This window comes from Acomys minous (genome assembly GCF_964271855.1).
Source record: "Acomys minous genome assembly, chromosome: 2".
Taxonomy (NCBI): Eukaryota; Metazoa; Chordata; class Mammalia; order Rodentia; family Muridae; genus Acomys; species Acomys minous.
In genome coordinates this window covers 55,606,713-55,625,487 of record NC_140484.1, presented here as the reverse complement: position 1 = coordinate 55,625,487, position 18,775 = coordinate 55,606,713, and the positions used below count along the sequence as shown (strand labels likewise).

The 18,775-nt window shown below is 53.9% G+C and overlaps 1 protein-coding gene across 1 annotated transcript in view; it reads right to left on the bottom strand.

Annotated features, from left to right (window-relative positions):
- Window positions 1–18,775, bottom strand: part of OSBPL5 (oxysterol binding protein like 5) — a 54,329-nt gene that overhangs the window by 27,926 nt on the left and 7,628 nt on the right. The window contains exon 2 of the mRNA XM_084770343.1: window positions 30–186. Within this exon, the coding sequence (XP_084626469.1) occupies window positions 30–165 (136 nt within the window). The 5' untranslated portion in view covers window positions 166–186. The remainder of the gene's footprint in view (window positions 1–29; window positions 187–18,775) is intronic.

Here is an 18,775-nt window from a genome sequence, read left to right as displayed (position 1 = left end):
CCCCAGCTCCCCATGGCCAGCTCACCAACCTGGGGTTATGGGTCCCAGCTCATTTTCACAGCCCAGAAGCAGGTTCCGTGGGAGTTTCCGGGGGTCAGTTTTCTGTGGAGTAGAGGCCGGTGGACACAGCGAGAAGCGACGCCGGAGAAAGGCCTCCTCCTTCATGGTGTGGGTGCTGGGGGGCTTCTGAAAGGAATAAAAGAGGGGGGCAAGTGGTCAGGCATCATCTGAGACCAGGGCGAGTGTTCCAGTACGTCCACAGAGAGGTCAAGATTGGGAGGGCAGACCAGGTGGCCCGAAAGTGTCAGGAGGCAAGCTAGCAGGTGGCTGGGGTGTCCCTGGGCCTGCTTGCTCCATTTTAGGACACATGAGATCGTTGGCCCTGCCTGAGTGTCTCTGGTCTTGTGTGGGTGCCTGGACTTGGAGTCCGGAGCAGTGAGAAGGTGCGGGTGTGCTCTTACAGGTTCATACCAGCCCATGACGTCACCTACCTGCTGGAAACAGCCCTGGGAAGAGGAGAGGCCACAGGGGGAGGAACCGCAGCCAGCCACTGGGCCACTCACAATGCCTTCAGCAGGTCATGGGCCCTCACAGCCTCACCCTCAACAGGGCCTGTCAGCTGAGAACAGCTGATCAGCCACCTCCCAAGCCTTTCCCTGTGGACCAAGTGGAAGCCATCTTACTGCAGCTACTCTTAGAAATTAGAAAAATCACAAAGGCAGGCCCTGCTCTGGAGTTGCCTGGTAGGTGCTGGCAAGCAAAGATGCTTTGCCTGGCATCGTCTGTCTGCTTCCAAGGACAGGTTCTTCAAAAGTCCACTGACCAGCTCTTCCTCTTGCGCAGCTTTCTAGCTAGGGGTACAACCTGAGCCTCCTTAGGTGGCCAATGGCTTTCCAGAGAGCCACCCTTGGTCTCCTTTTTTCCATTGGCCTGATCCCAAATAGTCTTTTCAGCTGGACTAGAGGACCAGGTGGGATTCAGGAATGGGCAGGTCCCTGGGGTATCGATGGTTTCGGGGGCTTTTGTCTATAGCCAAAGCCCATCTTTGTCCCCTGTACACTTTGTGACTCAGCTAAGATTCTCATATACCTGGGTTGTGCCAGACATGGTCGGTCTGTCCCACCGGGACCATCGGTTTCCTTAAGGATTGAGCGACACAGGCTGGGGGCAGGGTTTACAGTTTACTCTCAGCTATCCCATCAGGCCATGGGCCCACCTGCAGTAAGTGTGGTCAGGGGAGGATGTGTGCAAATGTCTAGAAGGACTCATCAGAAAGTGCAGCCCATCATTCACCAGTGTCACACTACCCTGTTTTCTTCCCTTCACCGACCTGACCGTTCAACTTACCCATCTGCCCGTCCACCCCCTTTCCCTCCAACCACCTGTCACTCATCTACGTATCCATGTATCCATGAATCATTCCTCCATTCATCAATGTGTCCATGTATCAGCCAGCCAGCCAGCCATGTATCCCTCCACCCACTCACCCACCCACCCACCCCTCCCTCCCTCTACCCACCCATCCACCCAACCACCCATCCACCCACCCACCCCTCCCTCCCTCTACCCACCCATCCACCCATCCATGTATCCCTCTACCCACCCATCCACCCATCCACCCATCCATCCCTCCCTCTACCCACCCATCCACCCATCCATGTATCCCTCCACCCACCCATCCACCCATCCACCCATCCATGTATCCCTCCACCCACCCATCCACCCATCCATCCAGCCATGTATCCCTCCATCCTCTCACCTACTTAGGTATCATCCATCCACCCTGTCACTCTCTCTTCTTCCTTCCTAAACCTTTCCGGTCAGTCAGCTGACCAGCCCCGCTTCCCACTCCTTCTCATTCACCCCTGCACTCAGACACGCAAGACGGGAGGGGCGGTGCCAACCTTGCCAACATCAACAGACACCCCAAACTCCAGCCCCAAGGCAAGTCAGGTGCACACCAGGAGCCAACCGCTCTCTATAGCTGATACCCACAGGCCAGTGGGGGGCGCAGCAGCTTCCTTCAGCGTGCTCAGCAGGAGGCTTCATCCTTGCAGAGCTATCCCCAAGTCCTCTGACTCCACCTGGCCTGCCCTTTAGAGGTGCCTGCCTTCTGAAGGGCACTGTAACACACTAGGTGCTGGGGGGGGGGTGCATCTCACAGGCCAGCCAGGTCTCCTAAGTCCCAGTTCCTGCTGGCCTGTGCTGCTAGCCCTTGTTCTCCACTTCTTACACCTACAAGGCTCCGGCCACACCGGGCCTCTTCACAGTCCTGGCAAATGCTGAGCCCAAGCCTGCTGAAAGCCCTCTGTAAGGCTCTGCTCTGCTCTCACCCTGTGTCCCCACCCCTACTGCGCAGGCTGGGGTTTGTCACATTCCACTCAGGAAGAGTGTCCTCTGGGTGACCACTCTTTGGCTGCAACTATGCACATTCTCTGCATAGCAACGGAGGCTCCTAGAAACCCTCCCTGGCAGTTCCTCACTCTTTGTTAAAAACTCTTGGCCATGAGAGCCTGAGCTCACCCCCTCAGAGCCTCGGGAGCCCAGCACTCACTCGGGAGGCAGAGACAAGTGGATCCCGTGGGGATCACTGGCTGGCCATAACAGCCAAATCTATAAAGTCCTAAGCTAGGGAGAGACCCTGCCTCAAAATAAGGAGGATGGCTCCTGAGGAACGCATCTGAGGCTGACCTCTGACCTCTGGCTCCCACATGCACGCATGCCTATGAACACATGCATACCCTGCGCTCAAATGTATATTCTCTCTGGTTCTGTCTTGCCTACCAGCTGATCCCATCACCTGGGACAGCAACAAGTGAGGAAGCTTCTGGGTGGGGACCTAGGAGTATGGGGCTGTAGATGATGCTGACTGAAAGTGCCAGAGGAAAGCTGGCTTCCCTGAATAGTGGAGCCCACCAAGTCTCCAGCTCAGGGAAGAGCTGCAGAGAAGTGACCAAGGCAAGGCTTGCTGCCCACAGTAACCATCAGTCACTGCTTGTAGCTAGTGACTAGGTATAAGGGGTGATATTTGTAGAGTGCTTGGAATAGCTGAGTGGAGGTTGGGGGAGGTGGGGACCATCCTACACACAGACAGCCAATGTTCTCCTCCCAATAGAAGCTCTAGGTTGACAGGTCCTGGGAGCTCAGCCCCATGTATGCCTACCCATGAGAGCCTCAAGGGAGGAGGGGGAGGGCGAGGAAGAGGAGAGAAGATAGAAGAAGAGAAGGAAGGAAGGATGGATGGATGAGGAAATGCAATGCTGGCTGCAGCAGCAGAGTCCTGGGGCTGCTGGGTAACCCAGAAGGGCTGTGCTGCCCACCTCTGGCCCACGTGGCCTACGAGGTCTCCTAGACTCCACTCCAGATACCAAGGGCTCCAGCCAGGCTCTCTGGCTCCTGGATTCTGCTTACTGGAGGTCACAAGAAGCCAAAGTGTGCTTAACTCCCAACTACCCTCTGTGACCAAAGTCGGCAATGCCACTTTTCAGCCCCCACAGTTACTCAGGGCCATCTGAACATAGCTGGTCCTTGTCCGCAGTTGCTAAAGCCCCTCCCTGCTGTAGATGATGCCATTTTCTGTGTTCAGTTGTGTCTTCCTCTTGCCCTCATGGCCCTGAAGTCCAAGTGTGGAAGAGGCCCTGTGGGACCCGAGAGGGAAGAGCCCAAGGCAAGCACACAACACACCTGCACATGAGTGGGGTTACGGGCAGAGGGGGCCTGTGGGACCCGAGAGGAAAGAGCCCAAGGCAAGCATACAACACACCTCCATGTGCATGGGGTCATGGGGTGGAAGTCTAGGGTGGTGGCATTTCTGGGTAGGAGGGACCTAGCCTAGAGACCCTGATTGCCTGAGATGCAATCACACAGAAGGCCAGCTCATGAGGATGAGGACAGGGTAGTGGCTAGGAAATGGGGTGTTAGGCATATATGGCCAACATCGCCCAGTTCTGGCCCAGGCCTGGGAAGCAGGGTGTTTGTAAGCCAGGAACACAAGGAAAGCCCAACAGGTCAAGGGCAGGCTGGGGAACCAGGACTCCTCCTTGCACAGCCTAAGCCAGTCACCTCCAGGTTTAAGGCCATAAACCCTCACTATGAAGTAAGGTGTGGTCCTGGAAGGCCTATCTGGCAGACAGGAGTGGAACCTGATACCCAACACCCCTGCTTTGGGAGTGAAAGCTCTAATGCCTTCCTGTTCAGTGTCAGCCAGACCAGCTCCTTAGCCTACAAAGGCTGCAGGTGAAGCACGGACACCACCTTTTGTCCTTATGCTGGTTCTGGCAGAGCGGCTCTGGCCTGGCCATATTCACATGGCCACCTTGCCTGCTCGTCTATCTACCCTTCTGCCTTTGCTCTATCATAGCCCACAGAAGACAGGGCCATACACACTTCAAACATTTGGAACTTGGCTCCCAAGTGAAGTCATGTGACTCTTAGAATGATGTTCTGAGAAGAGGATGGGCTGGCTGTGCCTGGAACTCTGAGGATTGATGGGAGAGGTGGGGGGGCGGGATTGGGTGGGGGAGTGAAGTTCTGATCCTTGGTGAGTCAAAGCTGAGTGTCAAGTCAGGGACAGTGTGGGTGCCATGAGGCCCAGGCAGGGCCTGCTTGCTGGCAGAGCCCATGGACATGGGAGTGCGAGTGGACTTGCAGGCTCTGCATCTTACTAGGGGAGGAGAAAGGAGCGGGGGGCGGGGGGGGAAACGGACGGACCATATTCACCCTAGCAGGGCTGTGGCCAGTCTTCCCTCCTCCCAGGTAGCTGAGGTGTGCCTCTGTCTCCACAGGAGACATTCTGTGGGGCTCTTCTTCCTTGGAGAATTAGCTCTACCAGAGAAAGCTTCCTTGGGCTGTTGGTTTGACTGCTTAACCCTTCTGTGCTCCATGGGCTGGATATACACACGGCCAATGCAGTACTGCAGAGACTAGCTCATGGATGGAAGGTTTCTGAAGGGATCTAGAAGGTAGGCAGACGCATCCCTGAGGCTGTGGGGAGTGACCCCTCTTGCAGCTTTTTCTAGTAAAGCAGTGGCTGTCCAGCCTGAGCAGGAACAGACACACACAATACCTCCTGAGACCCTGACCCTCTCTGGATCCCCCACTATCTGTACCCCAGGCTGATGGGCATAGGGCTCTTGGGGTTCATAGCTCCCACTGTGCTGCTGGGATCACAACCAAGATACATACATGTAGCTGGGCCTGGGTGCAGCAAAGGCTTGGGCAGCGGACTTGTGCCTCCCATTTACGACTGAGAGCAACCATGTGGCTCTCTTCCCTTGACTGCATGCACCTCCTGGTCCCTTTTCTCTGGGCTTCCCATTCTTTCCTGCCCAGCTGAGGGTCACAGGCCACCTAGGAGTCAGGAAGGTGGCAGGGCAAGAACAGGGATAGGAGGCAGCCCCGACTCCTGCCTTGGTCCTGTCTTCACATGGGCTCAGATAGGCTCCGCAGACTCAGTTTCCCATCTACCGTATAGAAGCCCGCCATATTATCAGGGGTGATGCTGCCTCCCAGAGCAAACAAGGTGGAGTCAGTGGCTGCCCCTTCTCTACCAGTCCCATGTCCCAATGGACAAAGGTTGGGAACAAGTGGACAAGGGTCCCTGCCAGCTGGGACACCTCACACAGAGTCGGGTGACTTAAGTCATCCACTTAATGAGAGTACTCCTCCATCTAAGACTCCATATTCAATGAGGACACTCTTCCCAGCTGGGTCACCCCACCAAGAAAGTGCCAGCTCACTCACTGCCTTCCGGCTCCTTCCAAGCAGAGATCTGGCCTCTAATGCATCACTCTTTCCACTGCTGACAGACGCCCACCTTCAACTAAAACAATGGGATCTCTGTGGAGAAAGGTCAAGGCCAATACAGAAGGAGGCACAGATCTGTAATCTGCGCCCAGGCTTGTCATAGGCGCAGACAAGGAATCAATGAAGTCTTCCATTCCCACACTCCCTTCGCATTCCACCTGCATGCACGCAAGCAGATAGGGCAACCTGCAAGAGGGCTGGGGACCATGAGAAGGACCCAGCCTCATGGCTGTGGCCTTGGCTGGCCACATCCATTTTGCAGCCATATGTAGAGGGTCTTTCTCTGAACAGGGCCACAAGGTGTCTGCAGAAGCTGGCACTGTGGTCCCTGGGTAGCTTCCTCACCCACAGTCCCTGGGGAGGGTGCTGCTAGAGGGAGGCAGGTAGGCCAGGGTCGCTGCGGGGAGGTGAGGTTCTAGCTGCTGGGCCTCTCTGTCACTGGTGGGGGCCTCCATCTCTGTGTATGTGCTGATGTTTTGGTCTAAACTCATTAAAAGCTACTGGGGGGGGGGTACAAATCCTTGAAACCAGCTCAGGGATGAAGGGATGTGGCCTACAAAGCCCAGCCTTCTGCCTACCCGATGGAGAACTGGCAGACTACAGAACGATAGCAGCTATCAGTTAAAAGGCCTGTCCTCACCATGTCCTGCTCGCCACATCTAACTTGAGATGGGCCTTTGATTTGGGATACAAACTGCAATAGGGACGATGCTCTCAGTGGTTACACAAACTAGCACCGGGGACCACAGAGGATGCGAGGGAGGACTGGGGGCAGTGCAGGCAGGGAGAGGGACCTACCAGGGCTGTCGAGAACTCTGATCTACTTTCAGCCCAGACCCATCATGAGCCGCCACACCCTCATACAAAATAGATGGGAGGAGGACCTGGCTTCCCAAGGGACAGCCAGACATACTTCTGGGGACAGCTCCACCCCAGAGTCATTGCCACTTCTGTACCAAACGGGCATACCTGAGGGCCTCTCAGAGGAGGCTTGGTGTTCCATACACAACCTGCCCAGTTTAGCTCGCCCACTCTAGTGCTGAGCGTGCCACCTCTGATGGCATGGCTCTGCAGGTCACCTTCTACCCTGGGTGGGGGACTGATGGAGAGACAAGAGACTGCTACTGGGCTACCCAGCAGGAAAGCTGGTTGAATGCTGCCTCTGAGTGACTTCCTTACCTGGTCTAGGCCCTCACTTTGCCCAAGTGGGCTACAAGACTGGAGGTTGTAAGGCAGCCACAGTCACTCTTGCTTCCTCTTTAGGATCACTGGGGACCCGATGTCCGGAGGGCAGTGACTTATTCTGAGAGGCCTGTACACTGCTCAGATAACCCCAGCTTCTCTCCCACTGCTCACCCCACCCTCTTTGGGGACTTCTGATCTGGGAAGGTTCATGATTCCTGGATATGGTGGGTCTGTCTGGACTCTGGACATGGTTTCTGCCTGTCACTCAGAGAGGAGGACACTAAGGACCTAGCAAGTCATGATCTCTAAGATCTGGTTGGCTGTGTGAGTCTGCTGTCTGAGACCAAAGAGGCCACCTGAGGGACCTCTGCTTCCTGCTGCCCCCATACCAGCCTCACCATGTGATCTGGGGCTGCCTGGCTGTCTGACATGGCCGGGAGCTACTCTGCCTGTGGGTGTGACAAAGCCAGGCTGGCCTGATACCAGGGAGCAAGGTGGGAATTGAGGAGCCCTTCCCCCCAATGCATTGAGCAATGGCTTCTTTACTTGCTGGAGGGGTAAACTGAGTCCCCTAATCTCATGGGCTGTACCTCAGCATACATGGCCCTGAACCAAACTGGAGTGTGACTCTACCTGAGAGGCCCTTGCCCACCCAGGCTCGCTCTCATCTAAGGGTAGCCAGAGTTCTGCCTTCCACCAGGCAACGCTTCAGATCCTACGTGTCCTTCTGCCCTACTTCATGTGGTCAACCACACAGAACTCTCTGTTGTCCACCACGATAGGTTTCCAGAAGGATCTGATTATTCTTACCAGAGGCATGGAGTGGACCCAGGACCAGGGAGTTTCTCCACAGCTTGGGTTGGCAAGGGGAGAAGGTGACGCTGTGAAAAGTGAGCTGCCCACAGGACGAAGCTGTCTCTGGGCACCTAGGTTTGGCAAGTTTGGTCTTATCAAACAACAGCTCTTTTGGGAGCCATCCCTGTGCTCATGCCCCTGCTTACTGAATCCGGCAGATGCCAGCCAGGCAGCAGATGCCAGCCAGGCAGCATGCCCTCCTCTTCTTCTCTGTCCCCATACTGCCCAAGGTCTGTAGGATCCTCAGTGCTTAAAGTAATGAAGACCTGAGGATTTAGAGATGGCTCAGGAGTTAAAAGTATTCACCATGCAAGCCTGAGGACTAGAGTTTGGGTCCCCAGAAACCCATGTAAATGACATATGGGTGTGGTGCCCACTTGTAATTCCAGCTTCAGAAGGCAGCAACAAAGCAAGCTGGCTCGCAAGACTGGCCATACCCACAAGCTCTGAGTGTGATTGAGACGCTCCCTCAAAATGTCTCAGGTGGAAGAGCATTCAAAGGTGATTCCTGACATCAACCTTAGGATTCCACATGTAAGTACACACATGCATATATTCACATGTACCCACACATATGAAAGTACATGCACAACACACATAAAATGGGGAAAGGGCCGGGTGTGGTGGCTCACACCTTAAATCCCAGCCCTCGGGAGGCAGAGGCAGGCAGATTGCTGTGAGTTTGAGGCCAGCCTGGTCTACAAAGCAAGTCCAGGACAGCCATTGCTACACAGAGAAATCCTGTCTCAGGAAAAAAAAAATGGGGAAGGGAAAAGAAGAAGAAAGGGGAAAGGAGCCAAAGGCTTCCAGCATTTTCTTCTGCCTTCTCTCATTTGACAGACATAGTATCTGAGGCAGAAACCAGTACTGAATCATACAAGGTCATGTGGCTAGTTTGTGTGGGGCAAGCATCACTGGGCCCAGCCACCCTCTATAATGACTGCTAACATCTGTGGGGAGCACCAACACAGGGTAGCCCAAGAGAAGATCTTTGGGTGCAGACACCTGGGGGCCCACCCCTTTCTTGCCCTGCTCTGCTCCCTCCAAGAACCCAAGACCCCTCCCCATTCGCAGCCTAGGGGACCCTACCTACATCTTTCCCTCAGGCTTCATCCCAGGTGGTTAGCTCCTTTCTATTTTACAGATAGGGAAACTGAAGCATGGGGAAACTGAGGCACAGGGGAAAAGAAGCTACTTGATTCCTACAGTTTGATTGGAGGCTAGGAGCACCCCTGCTCTACCAGCCCCATGTCCTGTACTCACCTGGAGCTGCCCTCTGCCCTCCTACTGCCTCAGTTATTCGCTGGCAGCCTGATGGGGCCCCCCGAGCAGGGGTGCAGGAGGGTGACTTCCTCAGGGACCCTTGTGGATAAGCAGCTGTGACAACCCTGGTCACCATACCCTATGCTGTGGGTTACAAACTTAGCTGGCCCATCCCTGTGCTTTGTGGGGAAACTGGTTCTGTCAGTCAGGTGAAAGCTACAAACAGTGAGAGCTACAGGCAGATCTGACAGGTGGGTGGGGCCAGCACTGCCAGGTGCCATTCTCCACCACACCCTACCAAGGCAGGGATAGTGTAAAGGGTGACCAGACGGTGGCCCTTGGTTCTGGTTTCTCTAATCCTTGGACCATGAACTCACTCCCTAGCCCCAAAGGTCCACTGCTGGGTACATGGCTTTTCAGGTAGAAGAGTGGACTGACCATAGAACCTGTCCATTCTGGGCTCCCTCCACGGAGGGCTCAGCATGCTCCCTGGCAGAGGTTCCAGAGGCCACTGTACAAAGGCTCTTCCTCCATCTTCTTAGCCCAGTTTTGCCCCTTCCTCTTCTTCCTTGTCAGAACCTACCAGAAGTCCTAAGGCAGCCCCTCCTGAAGAGGCCCCTCCTGTTACTCAGATGAGTCAAAGATAAAACTCCTTCCTCACCTCAAGGACAGACCCTTGGTCATTCCGCCACCTATACCAGGGGGACAGGAAAGCACAAGGGACACGCTATGAGGGCGAAGACACAGTTCCAGAGGGAGAGGCTTCTCAAGAAAGCATGTCCTTAATGTTCCCCAGTCCTAAATTTGGATCTGTACACTGACATACTGGTCACACTCTGAAATGGCAAGTTCTAAACCAGAACCACAGCTACAGGCCCCGTGAGCAGCAGGCGACAGGTGAAAAGAGGGGAGAGGGTGCAGTGAGCACTTGCAGGCTGTGCTGTGGTGGAGACAGGGATGGGCCACACCATACTCTCAAGCCCTCCACCCCCACGTGATGCTGCTGAAGTCTGATGCTGACAGGCCACTATCCCTGCCTTTCCCCTGTCTTTGGAGACACGCCCCCATCCCCCAAGCCCCCTACCCCGCAACCCCTCACCCCTTGCCCCAGAACTGAAGCCTTCCGGGCTTACTACACTCAGGCCCCAGCTTCCTTCCTCCTGATGGGAAAAAAAAAATAGTGGGGGAGGGGCAGGGCCTTCCTTGGCCTTGACACCATCTTCCCCCAAGAGGGGATGTGTTCCTCCCTGGGGCAGCTTTCCCAAAGAACCACAGACAGTAGGCTTAGAAGTGTATTTGCTCCAGGCTCTGGATGCCCCGATTCCCAAAATCAAGGTGCCAGCTGAATCACAGTGTCCCCCAAGGACTCCAGAGAGGGACCTGCCTGCCTTTGGACCTTCTGGGTACCCCAGTTATCTCCTAGTTTTCCAAGGCTCTACATGCCTCTTCTTTAGAGGACTCAGTGGTCCTCCATGGCAGACCCCTCACTAAGAGCCTCATTTATGGCGTGCAGAGGCCATTTCCAAGTGAGAGCACCTTCACAGGCACCAGGGATGAGGCCTTGGGGATGTTTGGGGGGGGATATTACTGCACACCCTACAGGGAAATTCTGGGGCCTGGGTCTGGTGGAGGCCTTGGGGTGAGGGTCAGGCTCATTGTTCTGGCCCCCACCCGTGGGAGATAACACTGGCTCAAAGGAGGCCAGTTGAGGGCTAAGCCTGGAAAAAAAAATACCGTTGTAGAGCCAGCACCAGGTCCAGTAAGGGGGAATGAGGGGTGCAGGAACTGTGGGAGAACAAGAAGCCAGAAGATGAAGGAGGAGACAGCAGCCTGGGTTCCTACTGCCAAGCCCCCCCTTTTCTCTGCTTCCACTATTATGCCAACCTCACCTTACCCAGACCAGGCTCGGGCCATGCTCTGCTGAAGGCTCCTCCTGTATGTTATGGGCTTTCTCCTGTTCTGGAGGTCTCACCCTAGCACACAGGTATGCTCCAGGAGAGATAGCCTCCTGTGCCTGGTTGGCCTGCCTTGTAATCATCAAACAATCTGTCCCCTAAGGACTGTCAAGAGGTGGCCACAACCTTGCTCTGGTGCCAGGCACCTAAGGGCCAGCTATGCTCCTTACTGCTAAGCTCTGTACGGTAGCCCAAAGTCCTTATTTCTTGCTTCCTCTCTCCCACCCTATCTCCCACTCATGACTACACACACATGCACACACACACATATGCACACGCACACAAATGGACACACAAGTCTGTGTTTGTGCATCTGATCAGAAGTGTCCAAGCACCCGGGTCATCGGCTTCTGTTTCTTCAGGGTGGTGGTCCCCTGCTAGAGGGCTCTGCTGTTGTGGTGACAGCAGGGGCTGCACAGCCAGGAGAGGCAATTGAGGCAGCATCCTCCTCAGAAAGCTAGTGAAGACCTGGTCTCAGGAGTAGAGTCTCCAGGGAGCAGACAGGGCAGTTTGATTTTCCTTGTTTGGACAAGGGCTTTTGGAAGACTGTTTTTCCGTTCCCAAGTAAACACACTGATGCAATGGCTGCTGTTCCCTCCCAGGTTGTCCTCTGGGGCAGAGGATCAGACTAAGTGCCCTAGATCTTAGGAGAGGCCCAGGAGGCCCTTGATGGGCAAGCGGTGATCCAGGCCCACAGAACACATGGTACAACATGGCCAGGCTGCCCACTTAGAACAGGAGTGTGGTCCCAGAGGGACAAAAGAGCTCAGGTCTTCAAGGCAAGACACTGGGATATGCTGAGACTCAAGGCCTGTGCCCAAACAGGTGAAGTAGAAGGTCCCTTCCCATCAGTCACCCCAGCCCTCCTTCCCAGCTCCTCACCCACTGCCTGGGCGGCCTTCGCCTTGCTCCTCTGAGCCTTCATTCCCATCCCACCCCCGCCCCACTCCGGCCTAAGAGTTGGGAGGACTGATTGTGGCCATGGGAAGGTGTCACTTTTGCTTTCTCCTTTCACCACCAATGCCCTCAACTGGGACGGCTGAGCTGGTTCTTAGTTCATCTCCCCCTGAGTCTCAGGAGCTCCTGATCACTGCCTAAGAGCACAGAGAGTGACCTCTGCCTCTTTAAAACATACATCTAAGTCCTAATCAAGAGTATGGTGTTGCCGGGTGTGGTGGCACACGCCTTTAATCCCAGCACTCGGGAGGCAGAGGCAGGTAGATCTCTGTGAGTTCGAGGCCAGCCTGATCTGCAAAGTGAGTCCAGGACAGCCAGGGCCGCACAGAGAAACCCTGGCTCGAGAAAACAAAAACAAAACAAAGACCCAAAACCAAACAACCAACAACCTCCCCTCCCCCAAAGGAATATGGTGTCTTTGGGAATAGAGGTAATCAGTTAGGAAGTCACTGGAAGCCCTGGAGTTAAGTTTTGTTAGAGATAGAATAGAAACACAGACACCGAGCAGAGAGTGATGTGAAGATGTAGAAAGGTTAGTGGCCCTGGGTCTCCAGACACTGAAGGAATAGGAAGGTTCCTCCCTGGTGGTCCACAGAGGCAGCCTGCCCTCATCCACAGCCTGAGGAAAGACTCTGAAAGAAGGGATTTCTAATGTCTTGATATCCAGTGTCTGGTCCTCTGTGGGGATGGCCCTGGATGACAACAAACCAGGTGGGGGGAAACCCTGGCTGAAGGGTGCAGACACTCCCCACCTACATATGTGGTATTAGAAGCCTCTGCAAAAGTCCTTAGGTCACAGCTATGCAAGGCGACACACTGCTGCATCCAAGCCCAGCCTGCATGGCCTGCTCCGTCTCTTGAGCCCTCCAAAAGTCTCCAATCTCCCCACACAAAGAAGTGGGGTTGGGGCTGGGGGTGAGTCCTCATCCTGATTCCTTACCCAGCTCTAACCTGGGTAGTACCAACTCACTTTTGTTCCTCCTTTAGCCACTGCCGCCAGGACCCAGGAGGGACCCAGGAGGGAAGCCAAGCTCCTCGGAGGGCTGATGGTGGCGCTGCAGGTGCATCTGACACTCAGGAGCGCGGGGTGGGGGTGGGAGGGGGGTTGGGGGAAGGGGGGGGCCCCACACCGCACACTGAGATGGCTGAGTTCTTAGCTGCAGATGGTTTTCTACAGATGCCCTGGTCCCTGGCCTGGTAGTTCCTGGGCCCCTGCCCACTCTTGGGTAAAAGGCTCACATTCAGAACTCCCAGAACCTGCCCCTGTAGCCCCTGCTTTGCTCCTGGTCGGGCTAGGTGTGCCCCTGTCACCTGACGACACTGGCAGCTTGGGTGGCCTCACCCAACCCAGTCAGGGAAACATGAGACCTGCCCTTGGCGCTCTTCTAGACTCTTGATGCTGTTGAGGAAAACGGTCTGGCTTTCATGCCTCCAACCCTGCCCCTCCCTGTACCTGTTAGAGACAGTGGTCCTGACGAAGCCCCTGTGGTGGATGAGCTCCGTTCTGGAGGCTGTTCCAGCACCCACAAGTGTTTGGGGCCAGCCTGGACTACGCATCAAAAATAAATAAATTACAGAACAATTCTCAAAACAAAATTACAAACCAAAACCAGATAGTAAAGCACCCAGTGGCTACAGTACAAGTAGGCACTGTGTTCCTGGATGTGATTTGAATTAGCCATATGGCACACAAGATGCTAGCCAGGCGCAAGGGCACACACCTGTATTTGGGAAGCTGAAACAGGAGGATCCTGAGTTTGAGGCCAGCCTGGGCTATCAGGTCAGCCTGGGCTAAGTGGCTGGGTGACCTTAAGCCATTTCTTTGTTGGCAGGACTCAGCAGCAGCCTGTGCTCCTCCCAGGTTAACACATAGTGCTCAGCCACATTCTGTCATGGCTTCCTCATCAGACACACAAGTCCCTAGGGTCCCCAGTACAGCCCATCTCGCTACTGTGGCTCTTTTAATGATCTGCACACTGCTTGACTCTGAACTCAGAGAGGCAGGAAGGTCCTTTAGATTTGGTCCCAGGACATCAATTATACACCAGGGAGGGCATCTTCTAAACGGAGGCCTGGGTCCCTAGCCACAATGGTTCTGATGACAATTCTGATCATGAATGTGGCACTCAGCCTTGACCCCAGGAAGGACAAGGCTTGGAAGTAGCCATAAACAGGAAAGCTGCTTTGGGGTCTTGCTCCCCACTGCAAGCAGCACCAGGGCTTCCTGCTGGCACCTGTTGGAGCATGGTTGGCTTGCTCACACTTCTTTCATTCTTTTTCTTTTTTCTTTTTAAAAAGATTTATTTATTTACTTATTATGTTTACAGTGCCCTGCCTGCCTGTATATGCTGGGAATTGAACTCACGACCTTTGGAAGAGCAGCCAGTGCTCTTAACCTTTGAGCCATCTCTCCAGCCCACTCACATGTCTTAACTTATAAACATTTTATGTATATGAGTGTTTTTGCCTGCATGTGTGCCTAGTAACCATGGAGATCAGAAACGGGTGTCAGATACCCCAGAATTGGAGTTCTGGATGGTTGTGAGCCACTATGTGGGTGCTGGGGATGGAACCCAGGTCCTCTGCAAGAGCAGTGGATCTGGCCAGCTAGGCAGGTGTTCCCTTCGTCCGTCACAGATCTACGGTATGTCCCTCAGGAAGTTGCAGTGCTCAGTCCAAGAGGACGGCCTTCCCTGAATAGAGAAGGATGGCTCTTGGGCTGAGGCTCCCCTTCTAGAACCTCCAAACAAGCTCTCAAGCCTTGCTTACATTTCTAATACCATCACTTATCTGGTTTCCCAGGCAACAGTGGACACAGCCCCTCCCACAGGAAGTTTAAGGAATTTGGAGGCCAGCAAAGACACAGGCAGTAAAACACTGCAACATGTCTCTAGGCCTTGGGCTTACGGCACAAGCATCACTGTGTGGGAGATGCCACACTGTGCTAGTTCCAACCCCAGCCTTGTACGTGGTGGTGACCTAGTGAAGCTCTTGTCACCTTCGAGCCTCAGTGTCCCCATCTGTAAAGAGGAGATGACAACATTATTTACTGGTTACAGTTATTTTAAGCACAGCAGAGGTTAGTCGTTAAAAGGCCTACAGGGCTGGGGATGTGGCTGTTGGTGGAGTGCTTACCCGGCATGCATGACGCCCGGGGCTCCACCCCTAGCACCTCGTAAACCAAGTGAGGTGGTATCTGAACTCAGGAGCCAGAAACAGGAGGCTCAGAAGTTAATGACCATCTTCAGCTTAATATAGCAAGTTTGAGGCCAATCTGGGCTACCCAGGACCCTATCTCAAATAAAAATAAAAATAAAAAAATGAAAAAGACAGGGTGTCTCTGTGTTAGCCTTGGCTGTCCTGGACTCACTTTGTAGACCAGGCTGGCTTCAAATTCACAGAGATCCGCCTGCCTCTGCCTCCCGAGTGCTGAGATTAAAGGCGTGCGCCACCACCGTCAGGCTTTAAAAAAAAAAAAAAAGCAAATAATTAAAAACCAAAAAAACTGACAGGGCCTAAAAAATGACCCTAGTCACATGTAATAGGTTATTTCTTAAAGTCTTCTCTTTTTGAGACAGGGTTTCATTATGTAGCTAGCAGTGGCTGGCCTGAAAGTAGATATGTAGACAAAGCTGGCCTCGAACTCACAGAGATCTTCCTGCCTCTGCCTCCTAAATGCTGGGATCAAAGGCGTGCATCATCACATATGGCAGGAAGAGGGTTATCCTCATGTGCGCCTCAAGGTCATAAGGAGCTGAATACATGGCACTGTTTCATCTATCTGCTTCTACCGAGTATGCAACAGAGTTCAAAGCTTGGAACCCAGCAGGGTTTGCAGTGAGACCTGGGGAAACGCCTCAGTGGCCTGGAGAAGCTGGAGAACTGTGGCTGAGGACGGCCACCAGCATCCTCACTGGGCTCAGGCTCCAGGGACGATGAATGACCCCTATTAGTGGGCACAGGCGCCGGCTGGAGAGACACAGCTTGTTCCCCCATGCAGGCGAGGTTTGCAAATAAATGGGAAAACAGACACAGGTTAAAAATAACCGCACAGGGTGAGGGTGGTTATTTGTGTGCGGTCATTCATTAAACTGCAGTTTATACCAACGGGAAGCTCAGGCTGCTGGGTGACACAGACCTAAGTTGGGAAAATTCCCAAGTGGTCCACGTGGCCAGGCCACAAGGGATGGGCAATTGTCCACCATAGCTGTCTGGGAGGAGCCTCCAGCTTTCCCCTTACAGCGCCAGAGTTCTTGACTAAGCTTCTGAGAGCACAGGCGCTGGCAGCAGGGAGCCCTGAGGTATCTTCCTCCTTTTCCATCTGCAGCATCTACAGGAGTGCCAGGGACTTTGGGAGCCTCAACTGTCCAAGGGTGCTGAGGGCACTCCATCATGGTCGACAGACAGTGCTTGATAAGGGAAACATAGGGGACCTAGACCCCCCCCCCCATTGCCAGTGAAGGGCAGGAAGGTGGATGGGCCTTAGGGGTATGACATCTCCTGGCACAGTGGAGGCAAAAAGTACCTAGCAGCGGCATAGCACTAAGGCCTTCTAGCTCGTGGATCCTGGCCTGGGAATCTATGATTGACAGGGGGCAGGGTGCCCTATGGCAGAAATGGCCAGTGAGTGACAGGACATGCCTGTGGAGCCTCACTGGCCCTGTACACAGAACAACCTGGCCAACAGACTTCCTGCTTGCTCTTCCGGTATGAGCCCCGAGTGGTTAGGGCTTGGGTCACCATACTCATCTAAAGCTTGACCCAAGGCTCAGCCTGGGCTTTCTGGGCAGACACAAAATGGCCACATTTGGAACAGGCAGATGCTGAGAACATTGCTATGTGCTTATGGGTACAGATGGCTACTGAGCACAGACACGTGCAAAGGCGATCTGGCACCACAGGCAACAGTGGACCCTGTGCTATCACTGGCTCCATGCAGTCCATCAGCCAGCCTCCACCCTCCTGGATTCTAAGGGCCTCAGGGAAGGTCAAACCAATTTTTTTTCTTTCTTTCTTTTTTTTTTCTTTTTCTTTTTCTTTTTTTTGGTTTTTAATTAACAAAATGTATTGGCCAATTAGAAATGCTAGAGGGCCTGGCATGCATCTGCGGGAACAAGCCTTTATTCTGTAAGCTGGGGGGAGGGGGGCACTCTCCCTCTAAATGGCTAAGAGGAATCGGCATCTTCTCAGGTATAATAGGTGGAGCCCCCAAGGCCAGGGGAGTCAGGAACGCACATCCCAACAGGCTGCTGATGGGCACCCCTTAGCCACCCATCCCTTAGAAGATCTTTACAGACGCACCCAAGGAAACCTGGACACAATATTCCAGCCAGAGGGAGCGGAAGCAACCTAGACATATCCACACAAAGCAAGGAAAAACAGTAGGCTCTGTGACCACAGAGCAAAGAGGCCAGCTGCCCAGGCTGTGCACCACTTTCTGAGATGCAAATAGAAGGAAAGATGCAAATACCAGAAACAGAGGCAGGAGAACTGCAGCCTGGGCTACAGAGTGAGAGACCCTGTCCCCCAAAAACCAAAACAACAACTGGTTGAGAATGGACCATGTATAAACTGAGGGTAGAGAGTGACGTCCGCTCATGAAGGGCCATCACCCAACAGCAAAGGCACCAAAAGCATGCCTGGGGATGCCCACTCAGACAACCTTGGGCTGCAGGCCCTGGGGAAGGTGCTGGAACCGAGGGACTGCACAGAGACCTCCTCAGCAGCGCGACTCTGATCTCTCAGAACCAATGCGAAGCAAATATGGACAAACATGGATGCCTTGATAACGCAGGTATACCGCGACTCTCGAGGCTCACACGGCTTCTATTCTCCTATATGGATGGTTTCTGTGTTTAAAGCTTCCACGATGACGATTAATTACTAATCAATGTTTTTATTAATGAAGGGAAGTGCTTCTCCCCATCCTGAGAACCCCTGCCATCTCTGAACACAACTGTGTCTTGCCTGGGGCCCGCACTCACAGTAGGACTAGTTCATGCTCTTAGCCAAGCCGTCTCAGCATCCCTACAAGCCTGGCGACACGGTGGCCCATTTCACAGGCAAGGGAGGAAACTGAAACCTGGACAACCAGTGCGGCTCGGGGTGGGCGCTTCACAGCTAATGATCCACAAGTCTATAGGCCCCTGTGCCCAGCAAGACACCTAAACCACACAGACATGTCACCCGGCAACCATGGGACACTTGATTGCCTAGAGAGAGGGAGAGGTGGGCCCACTAAGCCTGGACAGAGGCAGTTGTGGCCAGCAGCAGGGAGACCCTAGCCTGATCAAGCAGGTGCATCTAACTTTTGACATTGGGATAGGCCATTGCTACAAAGTTCACCCTGGGGAACCACACAACTGAATCACAAAAACAAAACAAACAACAACAACAACAAAACAAACTCAGGCCCCACTCCAACACAATGATTTAAGCAAACTTTACAGTTTTTGTCTTGGGCTATATTCATGACAATCCTCAGCCGAGTGAGGTGCAAGGGCTACAGGTTGGACACGCCTGCAAGAGGGATAGAGGAGGCTGGTGAGATGGGTCACTTGGTAAAGAAAGGCATTGGCCCAGAAGCCTCATGACCTAAATTAAATCCCAGAACCTACATGGTAGAAGGAAAGAACTGACTCCCACAAGCTGTCCTAGGACCCCCGTATGTACTGTGGCACGTTTCCTTCCCAATCCCAAAAAAGGCTGTTTGCTTTTATCCTCTCCCCCGACCTCCCCACCCTTTTTTTTTTCCT